Source organism: Hemiscyllium ocellatum, chromosome 9, assembly GCF_020745735.1.
Source record: "Hemiscyllium ocellatum isolate sHemOce1 chromosome 9, sHemOce1.pat.X.cur, whole genome shotgun sequence".
Classification (NCBI taxonomy): domain Eukaryota; kingdom Metazoa; phylum Chordata; class Chondrichthyes; order Orectolobiformes; family Hemiscylliidae; genus Hemiscyllium; species Hemiscyllium ocellatum.
The window spans coordinates 64,965,143-64,983,789 of NC_083409.1; the positions used below are offsets into that span (position 1 = coordinate 64,965,143).

The following is an 18,647-nucleotide window of genomic DNA, read 5'->3' on the forward strand; positions in this document are numbered from 1 at the left end:
TATTAAATAAGTTTCTACTAAGCCTGCAACAAAAAAATCCATAAGTTCTTCTTCATACAGAGATGTCAGATAAAAAGTAAAACTTGCTCTTAAAAATGAATTATTTTAAAATTACTTCATTTTAAAAGTTGTTTTGTATCAGGATTCTCTAAATGGGTCTTAATCATTGATTCAAATGCTTGATCTCCAAATTAAACATAAGCTATTATCTATTCCTTGAATATTTAAACACTGCATTTCCTCTATCAGAATGGATGAATCCCTTGTATAAATAGAGTCATAGAGATGTACAGCATGGCAACAGACCCTGCAGTCCAATTCATCCATGCTGACCAGATATCCTAACCTAATCTAGTCCTATTTGCCAGCACTTTGCCCATATTCCTCTAAACCCTTCCCATTCATATACCCATCCAGAAGCCTTTTAAACGTTGTAATTGTATTAGCCTCCACCACTTCCTCTGGCAGTTCATTCCATACACACACCATCCCCTGCATGTAAAGGTTTCCCTTTCAGTCCTTTTTAAATCTTACCCATCTCACTTTAAACCTAAGCCCTCTAGTTTTGGACTGCCCTACCCTGGGGACAAGACAGTGGCTATTCACCCAGTCCAGGCTTTTCACCTTGCCCCTCAGCCTCTGACACTCCAGGGAAAATCCCAGTCTATTCAGTCTCTCCCCAACCCCCACCCCCATAGCTCAAACCTTTCAACCCTGGCATCATCTTTGTAAACCTTTCCTAAATCCTTTCAGGTTTAACAACATCTTTCTATAGCATGGAGACAAGAATAGAATGCAATATTCCAAAAGTAGTCTAACCAATGTCCTGTACAGCCGCAAAATGACCCCCCAACTCCTAAACTCAATGTATTGACCAATAAAGGCAAGCGTATCAATTGCCGCCTATCTACCTATGACAACACTTTCAAGGAACTATGAGCTTGCACTTCAAGGTCTCTTTGTTTGCAACACTCTCCAGTACTTTGCAATTAAGTATATGTATATTATTAATTATAGGTTAAGTAATAATTTCATTAAAGCTGTTTAGCAGTATAGTTTGTTAATTGAACATGTAAAAAATTGGTCTCTTCTAATTCAATATAAAGAAAATGTCTATTGTACTGCTCTTCACAGCAGGTCAGTTTGAATTTCTGGGAATTGAATATCCTTCTAAAATTACCCAAGTAACGCAGTAAGGACTTATACAATAACATGAATGTGTCACAAAGAAATTGTAATATATTTTGGGTAAAGCTTAGAGGTTTTGTGGTGCAATGGGTAGTTTCCCTGTCTCAAGGCAGAAGTCCCTGCTTCAAATTCTATTCCAGGATTTAATGACTAAGGAAGGTGCATTGACGACATGGCTAAACAGGGACCAACATTTAATCCTTCCAGCATATTCAATTAGCAGGTGATATGAGTGGAAAGATTCTTGGGCAACTATGTGATGGAAAAAAATGGAACCTCTAACATCATTGTCTGTAGTTCCAGACTATTACATGCATGTAGAAGTTGTATTGCAAAACAAATTGGGCAGCATGGTGGCTTAGTGGTAAGCATAGTTGCCTCATAATACTGGGGAAAGTGAGGACAGCAGATGCTGGAGATCAGAGCTGAAAATGTGTTGCTGGAAAAGCGCAGCAGGTCAGGCAGTATCCAAGGAGCAGGAGAGTCGACGTTTCGGGCATGAGCCCTTCTTCCTGAAGAAGGGCTCATGCCCGAAATGTCATCTCTCCTGCTCTTTGGATGCTGCCTGACCTGCTGTGCTTTTCCAGCAACACATTTTCAGCTCATAATACTTAGGTTCAATCCCTGCCTCAGGAATTGTGAGGAATGTGAAACTTGCACATTCTCTCTCTGTGTGGGGGTGCTCTGGTTTCCTCCCACAATCCAAAGATATGCAGTTAGGTGAATTGGTCATGCTAAATTGCCCATAGTGTTAGGGGAATGGATTACTCTTTGGAGGGTTGGTGTGGACTTTTTGGATCAAATGGCCTGTTTCCATACTGTAGGAATCTAATCTAAATCCAACTCCTTGGGGGTGGTAGTTGGATCAGTTACCTGGATAGCTGTTGTATATCATATTTTTGCCAGCACAGCTTCTTATGCCTATTAGAGCTGTGGTGATTTCAGAAATTGCTTTCTTGCCATACCCATGTTGGAAGTCATGGCTCTATGGTTAGGACCTGCCTTCAGACAGCAAACAAGAAGATTTTGGCTTAAATTTTAAGTTTCCACAATTTTTGTGGTTTACCTTCCCAACTTGCATTCTGTGACCACCACCACCCCACCCCCCCACCACCACAATATGTAGCCTACAAAACTAATCGGCGTTGACCAACAGTGATAATTTGTACTTTCATAGCTCCTTTAACATAGCAAAGTGTCTCAAATACTTTATAGGATCAATTATGAAATAAAACTTGATACTATGCGACAAAAAGAGTAGAACTGAGAACCAAGATTTGGGCAGAGAAATAGGTTTAATGGACTTTCTTCAAGAAGAGAGAGAGAGAGGTAAAGAGGCAATGAGGTTTAGCACAAAAATTCCAGAATGCCCCAGATGTAAGCAGCTGAAAAAAACATATCTCGTAAATGTAATTATGACAACTATGTAAGGTAAAAGTGTTTGATGTCTAAGTGTAGGACGAACAGTATTATTATAACTTAGGTAGAAGAATGTTAATCATTCCTATCAGTTTTATAATAAAATACAATGGAAAAAAATCAATGCTTCTTTCTTTCTTTCCTGTGGAGAAACGTCGGGGTATCATAGAAGTACTTGGCTGATAGAAAAGTGCTACCTGACTGATCGTTAGTTTTAGTGAGATGAATTATGAGGGAAGACATGCGTCCCCTATACTTTTCATTCTGATAAGAAAGTACACTGGAGATTATTTTAACAGAATTACTGCATGTAGGAAATTAAACAGAATCAAATAGTAAATCTCGTTAAAGTGTTCTAATTAATTTCAGTAAGGCATCTGTGTTGTCGGTTCTACATTGTAAAAGACAAAATTAGGGTTGACATAAGTATACTTTTCTCTGGAAAGAGTGATCAATGTATATAAAAAAACTCCTGTGTTCATGGAAATAATGCAGTAGATATTTATATAGAATTTCAAAAGGCATTTAATATGATATCACACAGCATATGACATTGCCATATTGATGAGAACACATGGAAGTGTCATTCAATGTGTTTACATGTGAATTGAAACACTTTGAGAGAAAGGAAATTGACAGGCAATGTTGTTCTCTGTGGGACTATCAGAAGCTTTCTCTCCATTGATTCAAAATTGACCTTTGATGAACCTCCACTTTAGTGCCTTCTTCCCTGTGTATCTCTTTTAAACTTTTTGGATGCTGATAGTCCTCTAAGAAGCAGCTTAAACTCTTGGCCAAGATAGAAACAGCCTCCAACATGACTGCCACCTGGTTTTAATGCTGGCACCAGCCATTCAGCACCTCCTAGTATGGGTTGGTCCTTGTAATTGAGCATCAAGCTCACTTCCTTGCCAAATTTGACCATTTGAATTTCAAACCCAGAATTTACCTTGATATCATGTTTTTCACACAGAATTGTCACAAAGCTGGTCCTTTTTCTAAAAGCTGTTCCTTTTCTCAAGGATACTGTGTCCTTGATTTTTTCAGAGGGGTCTTAAAACAGTCCGGGCTCTGAATTGGTTGAGTAGGTACAGAGATGAAAAGGGTATTAGGATGCCTTTTTGTTTATATGTAAACAGATGAGACTTTAGGCCATAGCTTTCATGTTTTAGAAGCGACCTGTATAATGAAAGGGGAGTGGTCAGTCCTGCAAGCTGAACAGCTGGAACTGTGTGTGAAACTGGCTGTTGAACGCGCTCTCCTGCTGCCTTTCTAACTTCAACCTGTAAGCCGCTGTTTCATTTTTACTCTGTGTTTAACAGGGTTTGTTGAAAGGGACTGCTGTGTATTTTTGGAACAGCATAATTAAGTCTAGTTTGGGTAGACTGGGTTCTGTGGGTATTCTATATTCTATTCTTTGTGTTGCATTCTATAAATTTTGTGAATAATTTTTTGTCTGTTTTAAAACCTGGTAGTCAACCAAGCTAACTTACTCTGGGTAATTTTCACTATACACTTACCAAAACAAGTAGAAAAGTTACAGTCTAGGCTGCTAGCTTAAGAAGGTTTTGAGTGGGCTGGCCTAGTCCATAACAGATTGGGGTTTCATCCGGGATTGAAGCAGTGAGTGGTAGGTGCTAATGTCTTTATTTCGTGTATTGTTTTGGTTGGGTAGATAAAGCTTGGGATGACAATGGTTCTTTTAGTCACCAAGAGTTTTCTGGAGGTGGATGAGGTGAACTTGGTAGTTTTACAAAAGGTGAGTAAGACCAAGATGCAGGAATTGGACCTGCCTGCTTCTGCAAAGAAAGGAGAGATAATTACAGCAGTAGTTCAGCATTTGAACTTGCTGGAGAAACCATCAGAATCTGTAGAGATGGCAAAGATTCAATCGCAATTGACGCAGCTTGAGTTAGAGGCAAGAGATAAGGGAAGGGCAGCAGAAATGAAACAGTTTGAGTTACTGTTAAAAGCAGGAGGGAAAGAAAAAGAATGAAGGGCTTCAGCAGAAGAGAAGGAAAAAGAGAGAGAGTTTGAACTTCAAAAACTGGCACTTAGAAAGGAAATTCAGCTTAAAAGAATGGAGATGAAGGCTGAAGACAAGGAAGAGAATGGGGATGAGCAAACCCATAGTGGGCAAAAACCTGATGAGAAACTATTTAAGTATGTTCAAGCATTGCCTCAATTTGATTAGAAGGATGTGGAAGTGCTTTTCATCTCATTTGAAAAAGTGGCAAAACAAATGCAGTAGCTGTGACCATGTGAGTTTTGTTGATCCAAACAAAACTTGTCAGTCACGCGAGTGAGGTCTTCGCATCATTATCCGAGGAGGTATCTGGGGAGTATGAGGAGGTGAAAAAAGCCATTTTAAGTGCATATGAGCTTGTACCAGAAATCTATAGACAATGCTTTAGGAATCTCAGGAAGGACCCTGGGCAAACCTGTGTTGAGTTTGAAAGGATCAAACAATGTAATTTCGATAAAAAACATTCAATTACTTTAAAAATTGCACAATTGTTCCAAACCAGCCTTTACAAATGACAGATTATGGATGTTAAGTTTATAGGTTAAACAAAAATTAACAAGTTATTCTTAATAACGTAACTTTGGCATAACAAGGTGTCACAAAGCTGGTCCTTTTTTTTCTAAAAAGCTGTTCCTTTTCTCAAGGATGCTGTGTCCTTGGTTTTTTTTTCAGAGTGGTCATAAACAGTTCCCAGTTCTCAGGTGGCTAGTTTGGTACAGAGATGAAAAAAGATTTTGAGAGGCCTTTTGTTTATATGTAAACAGATGAAACTTCAGGCAAAGTGGTCACGTTTTACAAGTGACCTGTATAATGAAAGGGGAGTGGTCAGCTCTCTGGCTGAGAAATTCAGTCCAGAACTTCTTCGGAGTTCAGCCTGTGGAAACTTTCTCTCTTTCTGCCCTTCTAACTTGAACCTGCAAGCATTTGTTCCATTTTTGCTTATTGGGACTATTGCGTATACTCATAACAGCATAATTAAGTCTAGTTTGGATAGACAGAGTTCTGTAGGGGTTCTTTATTCTGTTCTTTGTGTTTCATTGTGTAATTTTGTGAATAAATGTTTGTCTGTTTTAAAACCTGGTAGTCAACTGAACTAAGTTATTCCAGATAATTTTCACAGTGCACTTACTGAAACCAATTGCAAAGTTATGGTCTGGGCTGCATCTTAGGAATGTTTTGAGTGGTCTGGCCTAGTCCATAACAAAGGATAAACAATGTGGTTTTCTAATTAACATTTTAATACTAATCTCAATCTATGTCTCTCTCAAATTTCCAAAATGATCAGTTTGTGCAAACAATTTCAGCAGACTCCTAAGAATATTGGCTAACATCTTACAGCCAGAGATTTTTTTTCTTAGAACAATCAACAATTCAATAACTGGAGAGAAAAAACAGAGAGGGCAAAACTGAACGGCCAGTCCAGAAGCTTCTCAAAATCACTCTGGTCCTGGAAAGAACCCAGTCAGGACCATTTGTCTTTTTACTTTAACCAACATTCTCTGTGGTTAGCTAATTAAAACTGACACTTCTCTTGATTGACCAATTCAACATCCAACCAGCTGTTACCCCTTAGCATAGCAACAGCTCAGATTCATCTCCAGTGTCCTCAGAATAGTGATTCAGTTGCGTTATCATCCAGGTCAGTTTGCAACAAAAATTTGAGAGTGTGTTGCTGGAAAGGCACAGCAGGTCAGGCAGCATCCGAGGAGAGGGAAAATTGAAGTTCTGGGCTGAAGCCCTTCATCAGGAATGAGCTCATTCCTGATGAAGGGCTCCGGCTTGAAATGTCGATTTTGCTGCTCCTTGCAATGTTACCTGACCTGCTGTGCTTTTCCAGTAACACACTCTCAACTCTGATCTCCAGCATCTGCAGAACTCACTGTCTCCTTGCAACAGCAAAGATCTACCTTTGTTCTCTTCTTTAATAAAAAAAAGCTGTTCAAAGTTTAACTCTTAACCTCCACTCACTGTTCCAATCCAAAAAAATTAAGAACAATAAAAAGAAAATTAGTGATGGTTTCAATGCGTCCTGGGGCATCAAAACACCGGTGCTAGTCATGTTGACACTCCTTTTCCATGCTATTTCCCAGGTCCTATTTCATGGTACTGCATCAGGGGAGGGGACAAGTAACTCTGCATTTTCTTAAGGATTGAATTTCTGATCCACAAAATGATTTTGAGAATTTCTATCCGCGGCATGCATCAGTTTTATTCCCCAAAATAAAGATAATACAGGGTAGATGTTGTGAGTAGCAACGAAGGATGGAACTGTGATCTATGATGAGAGAAAGAGTGAGGAGAGCAATAAGAATTAGAGTTCTGGGAATGAAAAGAAATGGATATTACTCCAAAATGCAGATGCTTTTATGAAGCTCAGTTGGCATGTATTAATTTATCTTTGCAGTTAATCCATACAGAATGGAATTGCTGATACGCAGTTCAAGTTTCACTTTGCATCTGGTCAAAGCAATCCTGAGTGTGCATGAACATGAAAGTGACAATAAAGAGTTGGAGATGAAAACCTTAGATAGGCTACTTCACCTCCCTCTCAAAACAGGTGGTTTTGAATTTATACTTTGCATTACACAAATTCATATAAAAAAATGGGATCGCCATAAAGCAATGGACAAAATATACTTAATCTCTATTTTGCAGCCTAAACAAGCCCAGTGCGGCCAAACTTCCTCATGATAGTAGGAGAAATCATAGTTACTCCTATAAATGGCAGATTTAGTTTGAAAAATGTCTTGGAACTCATTTTATGATGAGAAATGTGTACCATCAAGCAATTTGGAATTGTACAAAGAAGCAACTGAACCATAAGTGAATTTAAAAAAGCTATATAAAGATGTTTCATACATTACAAAGGTGACCACATTTCAAAAGTACATAATTGACTTATCCACTTGAAATAGCCTGAGATTGTTGGAGGGGGTGTAGAAATGCAATTTTTTTCCTTATGTACACCATAATAGTATAAGACATATTCACAGATCACATAATTTAAAGAGTAGATTAATCCTCCATGAAGACTTAATTACTTATGCATTTGGGTTCTAAAGAGTTTATGGCATAATTAGGTCTCCGAGGAATAAGTATATTTCTTGGTCACAATATCACAGGATATTTATTGTCATGGCTAGAGAGCATGAGGAGAAATCTCAAAGGCAATTGTACTTCCTTCTGTATGTTCATGTTTAAAATGTTTCTTTTAAATAATGGCAACCTTGCTCAATTCTTAAAATGGCTGAGGCTGATCACATGATTGTTTTTCCAGAGCTCTGAACCCCTTGCAATGCACAGCCATTCTGGTAAAAGCTGACAGAAAAGATTTGGAGACAAGCAGTCTATTTACAGCTAGCTCTGGAAAAGGGGAATCTTCAAGATCCTCAATGTTAAAATGAACACTAATGCTGTGAAAGTCACTCCCCTCACTTCATATTAGATTCTCTTAAATACTTAAAAAGATAATGTATTATTTAACCGCAAATCATCAACTATTCCAATAAAGGCAACATCGCATAAACACACCACTGGCAAAGGCAATTCAGCAACATTGTTATTATTCTCACATGCTGTCTCTCTTCAGTCCAGTAGAAAGAAACACCAAAAGAAATAATCTGCACGGTTTGATTCTTAAGAGGAAGCCTCTCTGTCTAAGACTTTACTCTCGCAGCAGAGAACTCAAGCTTTCAGCTCCAGCAGGCAGCAAAACCCTACTCAATTAACTGAAAGCAAAAACTAAAATCTTCTGGTTCTATGTGAGCCTGATCTTGCCCATTCACAATTATTTTGTCCGACTTTAAAAAAACAATCAGAAGGAACTCAAAACTGGTTACCAACTGCCTGCCTGAAGGATAAATTTCAGCATCACTGTGACAACACTCCTCTGCAAAGGCAAACAGGGCAGAATAGATCTCTTAAAGGGACAGTGTCATCACATAGTCAACTCATAGATTCCCACTTGGATATTGCCATGTTGGATTCAACTAATACCAATATTATTGACTTTTTAAAAGAAAATGATTAGTTAAAACTTCCTTCTCTCCTTTTCTCATTATTTCGTCCGTGTGTGAATTCATTAGCTAAGCAATTCCCCAAATTTTAAATGTTTTGTTAATAAATGCTACCTTTGATTTCATCCGTGAAGGAATTTGTTGTGAATTTATTTCAAAGATTGTCATCCAAAAATTCAGGGTTTGAGGAACACCCTTCGGCCTACTTCACTAGAGAAAGGAGTAAACAGAGAAAGGAGTAACTCACTGTCTTGAACTTAAGAGAAGAAAGGCAATTGTAATTTATATTTACCCTATCCCCCCTTCTCTGTGTCAATATTCATAAATGGTCTTTCCATATACTCAGCTGGCAGGCAGGCACACATATCTTTGCAGGAGATGGATTTGTATGAGATAATAACTCCTATTCTTCAATATTACATCCCATTCATAGAATCCTTTACAGTGCAGATAAAGCCATTTGGCCCATAGAGACTGCACTGAACTTCAAAAGAGCATACCTCCCTATCCCTGTAACCTCACATTTACTACAGTTAACCCACCTAACCTGCACTCTACAGGGAAATCTACCTAAACTGCACATTTTTGGACTATGAGAGAAAACTGGAGCACACCCACACATACAAGGCGAGAAAGAACAAACTCCACACAGACAGTTGTCCAAGATTGGAATTGAACCCAAGTCTTTGGTACTGTGATGGGGCACTGCTAACCAGTGAGCCATCCATTATGTGAAGTTGATTTGAATTTAGTACTGAAATGCAGTATGTTCCATTTCAAACAATGTCTTGTGTTGTTGTGGTTCTGTTCGCCGAGCTGGAAGTTTTTGTTGCAAACGTTTCGTCCCCTGGCTAGGCGACATCATCAGTGCTTTGGAGCCTCCTGCGAAGCGCTTCTTTGATGTTTCTTCTGGTATTTATAGTGGTCTGTCCTTGCCGCTTCCGGTTGTCAGTTTCAGCTGTCCGCTGTAGTGGTTGGTATATTGGGTCCAGGTCGATGTGTTTGTTGATGGAGTTTGTGGATGAATGTCATGCCTCTAGGAATTCCCTGGCTGTTCTCTGTCTGGCTTGCCCTATGATAGTGGTGTTGTCCCAGTCGAATTCATGTTGCTATTCATACCAACCACTACAGCGGACAGCTGAAACTGACAACCGGAAGTGGCAAGGACAGACCACTATAAATACCGGAAGAAACATCAAAGGAGCATTTCGCAGGAGGCTCCAAAGCACTGATGATGTCGCCTAGCCAGGGGACGAAACGTTTGCAACAAAAACTTCCAGCTCGGCGAACAGAACCACAACAACGAGCACCCAAGCTACAAATCTTCGCACAAACCTTGAATGTCTTGTGTGTTTAATGTACATACGCTTGTGCCTGAGATCTTTAGCAGCCTCAAATCTTAGGGACCCAACATTACATTGTTTATAAGCAAATTGATTCACATGTATAAACTGGTAGGCAGTATTTAATTATGCATTGGAATAGAGATAGGCAAAAAGAGACTTCAATGGCAAGTCTATTAAAAGTCTAACTTTCTCAGTGTTTATAATTAACTACTTTCAGTTGACTTATGCTTCCTAAAATCAAAATCCACATTTTTATTTTATAAACTCTCTGAAGCCTCATCCTGTTTTGCATATATAATCTCTTTCAGGCTTACACCCAGCCTATTACCCCTTGTTTTGACTTTCTGTCCATTCCTGTCCTTTCCATTACACCATTGGTGGACAAATATTTTGTGGGCTTGGGCCTATTTCTAACTTATTTCTCTGTGCGTCTCCAAAAGCATTGGTAAATCCTATTCTTTTGAATGTGCCTGCAGTAATGCTTCTACAATTGTTTGTTTCTACTCTGAGAGATGATTACTCCAAAATAGGAAACTCAACTGTACTCACCACATAAATGCATTGGCTACAAGAGCAGTTTGGAATCTAGGAATACTGCGGAGAGTAACTCACTTTCTGACTCCCAAAAGTCCACCATCCACATGGAACAAGTCATGAGTGTGATGGAATACTCCCCACTTGCCTGGATGAGTGCAGCCCCAACAACACTCAAGAAACTTGACACCATCCAGGACAAAGCAGCTCATCTGATTGACACTGTCTCCACAAGTATTCACTCCTTCCACAACTGCCTCTCAGTATCTACAAGATGCACTGCAGATATTCACCAAAGATCCTCAGACAGTACCTTTAAAACTCATGATTCCTTCCATCTAGAAGTACAAGAGCAGCAGACATTTGGGAAGACCACCACCTTCAGGTTCCTCTCCAAGTCACTCACTATACTGATTTGGAAATATATTGGCATTCCTTCACTGTTGGTTGGTCAAAATCCTGGAATTCCTCCCAGTGGCATTGTGGGTCATCCCACAGCAGGTAGACTGCAGTGGTTCAAGAAAGCAGCTCACCACCACCTTCTCAAGGGCAACTAGGGACGTGCAATAAATCCTGGCCAGCCAGCGACGTCCACATTCCACAAAATGAATAAATATTTTTAAAGTTTCATCGTTCTGAATATCCTTGGTTGTTGACCATGGGCTCATAGAAGAATAGAACTCATAGTGTGCAAACAGGTCATTTAGCCCAACAAGTCCACACCGGCCCTCTGAAGAGTATCCCATGCAGACCCATTCCTCTAACTAATGCACCTAGCCTACACCCTTGAACACTATGAGCAATTTAGCATGGCCAATCCACCTAACCTGTACATCTTTGGACTATGGGAGAGAACTGGAGCACCCGGAGGAAATGCATGCAGACATGGGAAGAGCGTGCAAACTCCACACAGATAGTCACACGAGGCTGGAATCAAACCTGGTCCCTGGTGCTGTGAGGCAGCAGTGCTGACCACTGAGCCATCGTGTCGCCCCATGGCTGTTGATAACACAGCTTGATTATGAGAAACTGCACTGTTTTTGTTTAATTAGGTGAATATTTGCTGCAATATTTAAAAATTATTTCCCTTAGATGTTCAGTTTTTCATTAAATATTTGTTATTTTAATAAAAGGTTCCATTTAATTTAAAAAAAGAAAAATTCACATGTTGCAAACATGACTATGAAAATGCAATTTTCCTTTATTCTGAAAATGCAGTGTCATAAGAATTTAGAGCCAACTGATACAGGGGTTAATTAATCTCCTTTCTAAAGGGAATATTACTCAACTTGTTTACCATTTCATAGTGAAACATGCCCTAAAATGCTCAAGCTGTCCTGAATAAGTAGGCACTGGATACGTTTAGCATAAATACACTGAATATTTAAACTAAGCTAAAACACCAATAGGAGTTTCTGGTATAATGGTTAGGCAATATTCTACAAATGTATTAAATTGGGTCAATGATTTCCATCTCACATTTGCTATACAACAGCAGATCAAGTGCACACTTTGGAACCTACCTGATTTGTTTTAATGCAAGTGTGATCATTTTGTTATAGTCAACAAGTATCTTGACTCAAAAATTATATAAATTTTCACACTGATGGTAGTAGAAAGGTAAATTTGATGAACATTTCAATGTTCTATTTAAAAAGTTACTGAGGGTATAAAAATCAGTCTTTATAATAAGAACGAATTTCTAATTGTTTCACCAATTTAAATTCAGCATTATCTGTTGCTAATTTTCAGCACGTGCTGTATTGAAATGTGTATGTTTTGGACGGTCTCAACCATGGCAGGATGCCTATTCGCAGAGGCTTCAGAGAACATTTCCGGGACACCCACACCAATCAACCTCACCACCCCATGGTCGAACACTTTAACTCCCCCTCCCACTCTGCCAAGCACATGCTGGTCCTTGGCCTCCTCCATCGCCACGCCCTAACCACACGATACCTGGAGGAAGAGCGCCTCATCTTCCGCCTCAGGACTCTCCGACCCCATGGCATTAATGTGGATTTCACCAGTTTCCTCATTACCCTCCCCCCACCTTATCCCAAATCCAAACTTCCAGCTCATCATCCCCTCATGACCTGTCCCATCTGTCCATCTTCCTTCGCACCTATCCTCTCCTCCCTCCTCTCCAACCTATCACCTTTATCCAGACATCCATCCACCTATGGCACTCCAGCTACCTACCCCACCAGCCCCACTCCCCATTCCACTTATCTCACCACCCCCTAGGCTCGCAAGCCTCATTCCTGATGAAGGGCTTTGCCCGAAATGTGGACTCTCCTACTCCTCGGATGCTACCTGGCCTGCTGTGCTTTTCCACCACCACACTCTCGACTTCAACCATGGTATTAGTCTGTTATTTATGGGCAGAATACAAATGTCGAAAACTCCATCGTATCAATTGGGGAATTTTCAGTGACAATTCTGAAAACATTTGGAGTAAGACGATACATAAAAAACTTTGCCATTTCAGTGTTTTTTTTCCAAAGTGATAACTGGCACAATTATTTGAAAACAACATGACATGGTTGCGCCTTGGGCTGTATTGGATGGATTAGGTTTTAACACATTGTGAGGGAGTGCTGCTTTGCTACATTGCGGTGTAGCCACACCAGACCTCCCTTCCCTGTAGGTGCGTTCTGAGCTTGGAGCGTTGAGAATCGGATTGCCCCCGACCTGTCAATCAGAACAGACCCGCGGGGGCGGTGGCTTCTGGGAAAAGCCCGCCCACCATTGACGGACCGTTTCCCCCACCCCCCACAACACACCCAGCACTCTCGCCCACCTCCATTGTGACGTCACTCTTCCGCAAGCTCAGACGCTGAGATCAACGCGTTTTCCATATTTGGCAGTAGAACGCCCACGTTCCCGGGCGAGGTTGCTACGTCAGCACGCCCCCAATACGCACGACCCGCGGGGTTACAAAGACGTGAATTACGAGCGCGCAAAGACCTTACAAGGAAATAACTCCCGGGTTGTCTAACGTGCTATCCCGGCCTTTTTTTGTACTTTTATTATTGCACTAAAAAGAAACACAAATGAGGTGCATGAACTCTGTCAGTTCCCCCTCCCCCCCAACTTGTTATTTGTACATTAACAGGTCTGTGTGGACAGCAACTTTTTAGAAAAATCTCACAATTGGGAGGTCTCACTTTATAGCCAACTTTTCCTGCCCATTAGAGATACCAAATTGGCTAATTTTTTTAATCATAAAATTATTTTGAAACTTACAGCTGGAGGGTTGGAAATACTTTCTACCTGTAGAGTTTATGCGACTGTTTGATTTTTGTACTTACTTAGTGATTAACTTGTTTAATATTTATTTCAAAAAAGTGGAGAGCCCATGAGACTATTTAGTGTTAAGAACTCGCAGCTGTTATACTTCATATTGTATTTAAATTGTTTATAAACTGTATATAATGCACATTTAAGAGTGTCACTTCGTAGAACTTTAGTGTTCAGTAATTGTTTGAGTAAACAGTTAAATGCAATTGTACTTGATTTCAAAAGACCGAACAAAACCGACAAATCCTGTTTGACAGGATACACAAGTCTTTAAAAAATTTACTGCTTCAGCAATTAAGAACCAATAATTACTGTTATTTACTTTGTGAATTTGAAATTTTGGTGCATGTTGTTTTATGTAGTTACCAAATTGTATTTGTCATTTGTTCCTAAATAAACATGGAATAACGCACATTTGCGACTTTAATTGCAATAATGGTGCTATATAAATGTAAGTTGTTGTTGTACACCTTAACGTAGTTCAATGATTTTAGTCAATTAATTTCAGCCTTTGCATTTTATTATCTTGCACACTAACAGTAAAGTGTTACAAACTGAATGTTAATTATTTTCTAAAAAGTTGAAACATTCATTCATAATTCAATTTTATGGTGACTGCAATGACTAATGACTTGTTATTTCAAAAGTTTTTTTTAATTGAAATTTTGTACTTCAATTTGTTCCTGGCTTTTCTACTTTCTATTTACTTATCATGCAAGACTGACGACCATTCAAACTTCTGGTTGTGTTAATCGGTATCCACAATCAACTGAAAATTAAACGCATTTACAAAATAAAAACCACTTTTGTCAGTAATTCGCTGCGTTTTAAAATCTGTCACTTTAAGTTACATAACTTGTAACATAGTTACTGAAGGACACGTATCCACTATCACTCCCAATCAAGCGTATAATTCCCAGCACAGTACTTCATATGACTAACCAGTCTTCACTAAGGATTCTCATACTAAAGTATAGCAGTTATGGTAAAAATTTATAACCCAAATTTATAATTTTTAATAACCACGCCTTCCTCTTTGAATAGTCTGTCAGATTTGGCAAAGTGCACTCTTTTTAGTTTTCGGTTAAGAAGGATTTTAACAGTTCATAAGAATCAGTTGCGGAGCAAACAGATCTCTATAGAATTATAGTTCTCTCGGTTGGCAAATCTGAAGCACTTAGTTCATTTAAATTGCAAGTATAACGTTAAGCCAAAAGTATGAGTCCTTCAAACGCTATTTGTCTCCTAAAATCCATCTACAAGACTTTCTGATTTGTCCAAATATTTAATATAGGAAGATTTTATTCAGATCATATATTATTATGTATGTAGGGTTATTTGGGTTTCTTATGTGCATATTTAAAAGACTTCAAAACTTTATAAGTGACATTATTAATAGGACATTAGAAGTTAAAAGTAACAGTCTTTTGCTGTTGAGCAGTAGAGGCATCGGCAATAAGTCTTAAACATCAAGTCATACTGTACCTTTCGACCCTTTGAAAAACAAAAGGTGAAACTGAAACGCCCAATGCTATTTTCGAATTGTATTGTGAACTTTAGAAGAATGTTTTCATTCTGAATATTCTGCATAGAAAGTTCAGTGAACACGTGAATTTCGCCTGTATCAAGTTTGTTAGAAAAAGAAACTTGACCACCAAGGACAGTTCTGCACATCCTTGACACTAGATGTACTTTCACTATTCAGATTATTACTGTGAACATTATATGCCAAGAAAATAGAGTACAAAATATACGTGACTTTTCAAATACTTTATTCATACATTCTTAAATATAATTGAACTTTTTCCAGAAGTTCTCAGAAACGAACATAAAAAATTATATATTTTATTACAAATGGTAAACTTAGAGTCCTCCAAATCTCTTATTTACAAGAATAAATTGGGTTTTGCCCCAATAAGCAACATAAAAATAACTTACAAAGGCTATCGCTTGAAGCGGTTATGTTTTGTTGACAGAAATCATCTTTCATGAAACAAAACATACTCTGTACATTTTTCAAGGCAAAACGACCTCAAAAGCTTTAACCTCCCTTTACTCCCTCCCACGCCCTCCCCCACGTTATACTACATCAGAAGCGATCTACTCTATCGCAGTTTTTAATTCTGTAATACTGGGTGATCTTGAACTGCTTCGGTCCATGCAAGACTTGGTCATAGTAAAACAATGACTCGATATTTAGGTTTTTTTTGCCGCAAAACAGCATTTCAGTCAGACTTTTTTTTACATCAAGCACAGTCCTCCACGTTTTCCTCCGTACATGCGCGCTCAGGGCGCAATCAGGACTTTTCTGTCTTGATCTATCTAATTCAGTCCTCTTCGTTGCATTTGTTCACCAATAGTTCTCCACTAAAGCTCTTGAATCAAAATGTTTGCAGCTGCTGCGTTAGCATGAGTTGGCAGCCGCTGTTTACGTGATTCATAACTTTCTGCTTCAGCTGGGCAACCTGTTCCCGCAGCAGGTTTGCCGTGGACGCCAGTTCAGAGTTCTGCGCCTTTAATGTTTTCACTTTATCTTCCAGCCTGGCAATTCTCTCCAGTTTCCTTTTCCGGCACTTTGAGGCGGCGATGCGGTTTCTCATTCGCTTCCTCTCAGCCTTGATTCGTTCCTGAGATTCCATGTCAATAGGAGACAACGGCGGGGTCTCCCCGGGCATCTCGGGCACCGTCTGAGGTTCTTCCTTCAACGCCTGGAGTCTAGGATGCTGCACAGGCATTTGGTGGTTCATCGGATGATGCTGGGGGGCTGCATAGTTCATATTAGTGGCGTTGTAGTTAGGCTGCGCGGTGATCGAGTTAGGGTTAAAATTGTTGAGATTAGCGTAGACCGGCGGCTCTTGGTGCAAATTTGAATTGTAAACAGTACTTGCACTGGGCAGAGAGGCAGACACCGCGATCGCCGTATTTACGGATGGAGTTGAACATGTCACGTTGGGCAGGATATTCTGTTTATGAAGTTCTTCAAGAGCTTTGACAAAGCCTTCAGCAAACCCCTCCTGTTCGTCCGTGACATTTCTGGGGCACAGGAACTGGGTCGGTGTTGGGGTGGTGGTGATCAGCCCATTGCTGGACTGAATTATAAGACGTTCAAGTTCAGGTGATGCGAGTTTGAGAAGTCCCACGTCCGGAGACGTTAAGATACCTTCACTATTCTTGTTCCTCAGATGGGGCTTCAAGTTGCTCGCTGGATCAGACAGGTTCAAAGTCATATTTTGTTTCAACAATTTCGCACTGTATCCATAACCACTATTTTCAGGCTGTGCAAAAGCTGCGTTGAGTGCATCGTCATGGTAGAATGGCTGTTCCATCTTCGTAGACATAGAATACCGATGGAAGAAAACTCTTTGATACAAAAGTGTTTTAAAATAGATGTGGCAGAGTTCTTGAAGAGTTCGGATAAAGCTACAGTGCTACCTGTTTAGCTCACAAATTCAAAAATAAAAAGGTACTTTGAGAAAGTTGATTTCTTTTCCCACTAAATTCTCCTGCTATAACAGTTTTCAGTAAGAAAGCTACCAAACCAAAAGAAAAGTGTGCAAACTACCAAGTTCCTCCAGCTTGTTTCACACTCAGCTCTGAGCACTTGCAGCGTGAGTCCCAAGCTTATCTGCAACTGGTAATAGACCCGAAATAGCAATGAGGTCATTTCGGCTTCTTCCCATTGGCTGGCCATTACGTATGGGCGTTTTAGAATTTGCATGTCCGCTCGGTATCCATGACAACGCCCCAGAAGATTCTAACTATCGCGGGGCATGACGGGCTGAGGTAATGCGGCGCGGAGCATCATGGGATGACGTCTTTATTTTGAAGATCCAGTTACCCGCTTAGGTGGAAGTCAGTGGAGTGGCGGGAAGTGTGGTGGGATTGACCTGTTGGCTTTCCCGGAATATTTCATTTCACCCACTAGCACTTGGGCTCGTTTTATTTCTGTCCTTTAACTTGTTTTCTCACCTCACCTCCTCCAGCCTCTTGGCAGTTATTTACCGCGATGGTTTTAGAAGGACGGGGGAAGGTTGTAGGTCTTGTTCACCGAGCCTGATGGTGGCTTTAGATGGACGTGAGCCTGACCAATGGGAAGCTGCCTGCTGGTGGCGCTGCTCCCAATCAGAAGGTTCTGCAGGCGGACCCAACTTTCGAACGCAAACCGTCAAGGCGGCGGGGGCCGGCGGAACTATTGTGACGTTCACACTGACAGACAGTTACGGCAGCCAGTGGAGGCGCGGCGACCTGTTGCGCTACCACCAACGGTGGTGGCGCGGAGGCGGGTCTCCGGTCAAAGTTGGGTTGACCTAAGGTTGACCGTCTGCTCTTGTGAAATGGATCTGAATTGGGGCTGATGGTGGTTTAGGACTATCCGGCTCCCCACCAGCCGGCGCACTTAGTGCCCTTTACAAAGTGCAAAGTGAACAACATAGTGGCTAGCTTTTTTTTTAATCTGCAGCCACCACTATCCTTCACCATTGTCTGGCAAAAGCGTTATGCTTTCCGCTGTGGAGTGACTGCAATTGTTTTAAACTACACGTTTTTCAGGAAAGCACGGTGGTTATTGATATCTAGGAAGGTTCTTCCCTTGAGTTTAGCTTACATATGTTTATATAGCAAGGTGGTTATTGTAGTAATCTACCCTGAAGCAACTGTGTTTCTATTAATGCGAAAATCAGTGTGAGGAAGCCCCTTCCAGTTATATTTTTAGAGCTTTTGGCGATTTTTTTTCTTGTTGACATTGTGTACACATTTTTCATCTGCAACCACGTCGCTAAATAACCCACCCAGCCACTGAAACTTGAGCTCTCTTAT

The 18,647-nt window shown here is 40.2% G+C and overlaps 1 protein-coding gene across 1 annotated transcript; it reads right to left on the bottom strand.

Annotated features, from left to right (window-relative positions):
* Positions 1–15,587: 15,587 nt before the first annotated feature.
* Positions 15,588–17,425, bottom strand: jun (Jun proto-oncogene, AP-1 transcription factor subunit). Its single transcript, XM_060829804.1, has one exon. The coding sequence runs from the start codon at positions 17,168–17,170 to the stop codon at positions 16,214–16,216; it is 957 nt and encodes a 318-aa protein (XP_060685787.1). The 5' UTR covers positions 17,171–17,425; the 3' UTR covers positions 15,588–16,213.
* Between the last annotated feature and the right edge of the window lie 1,222 nt (positions 17,426–18,647).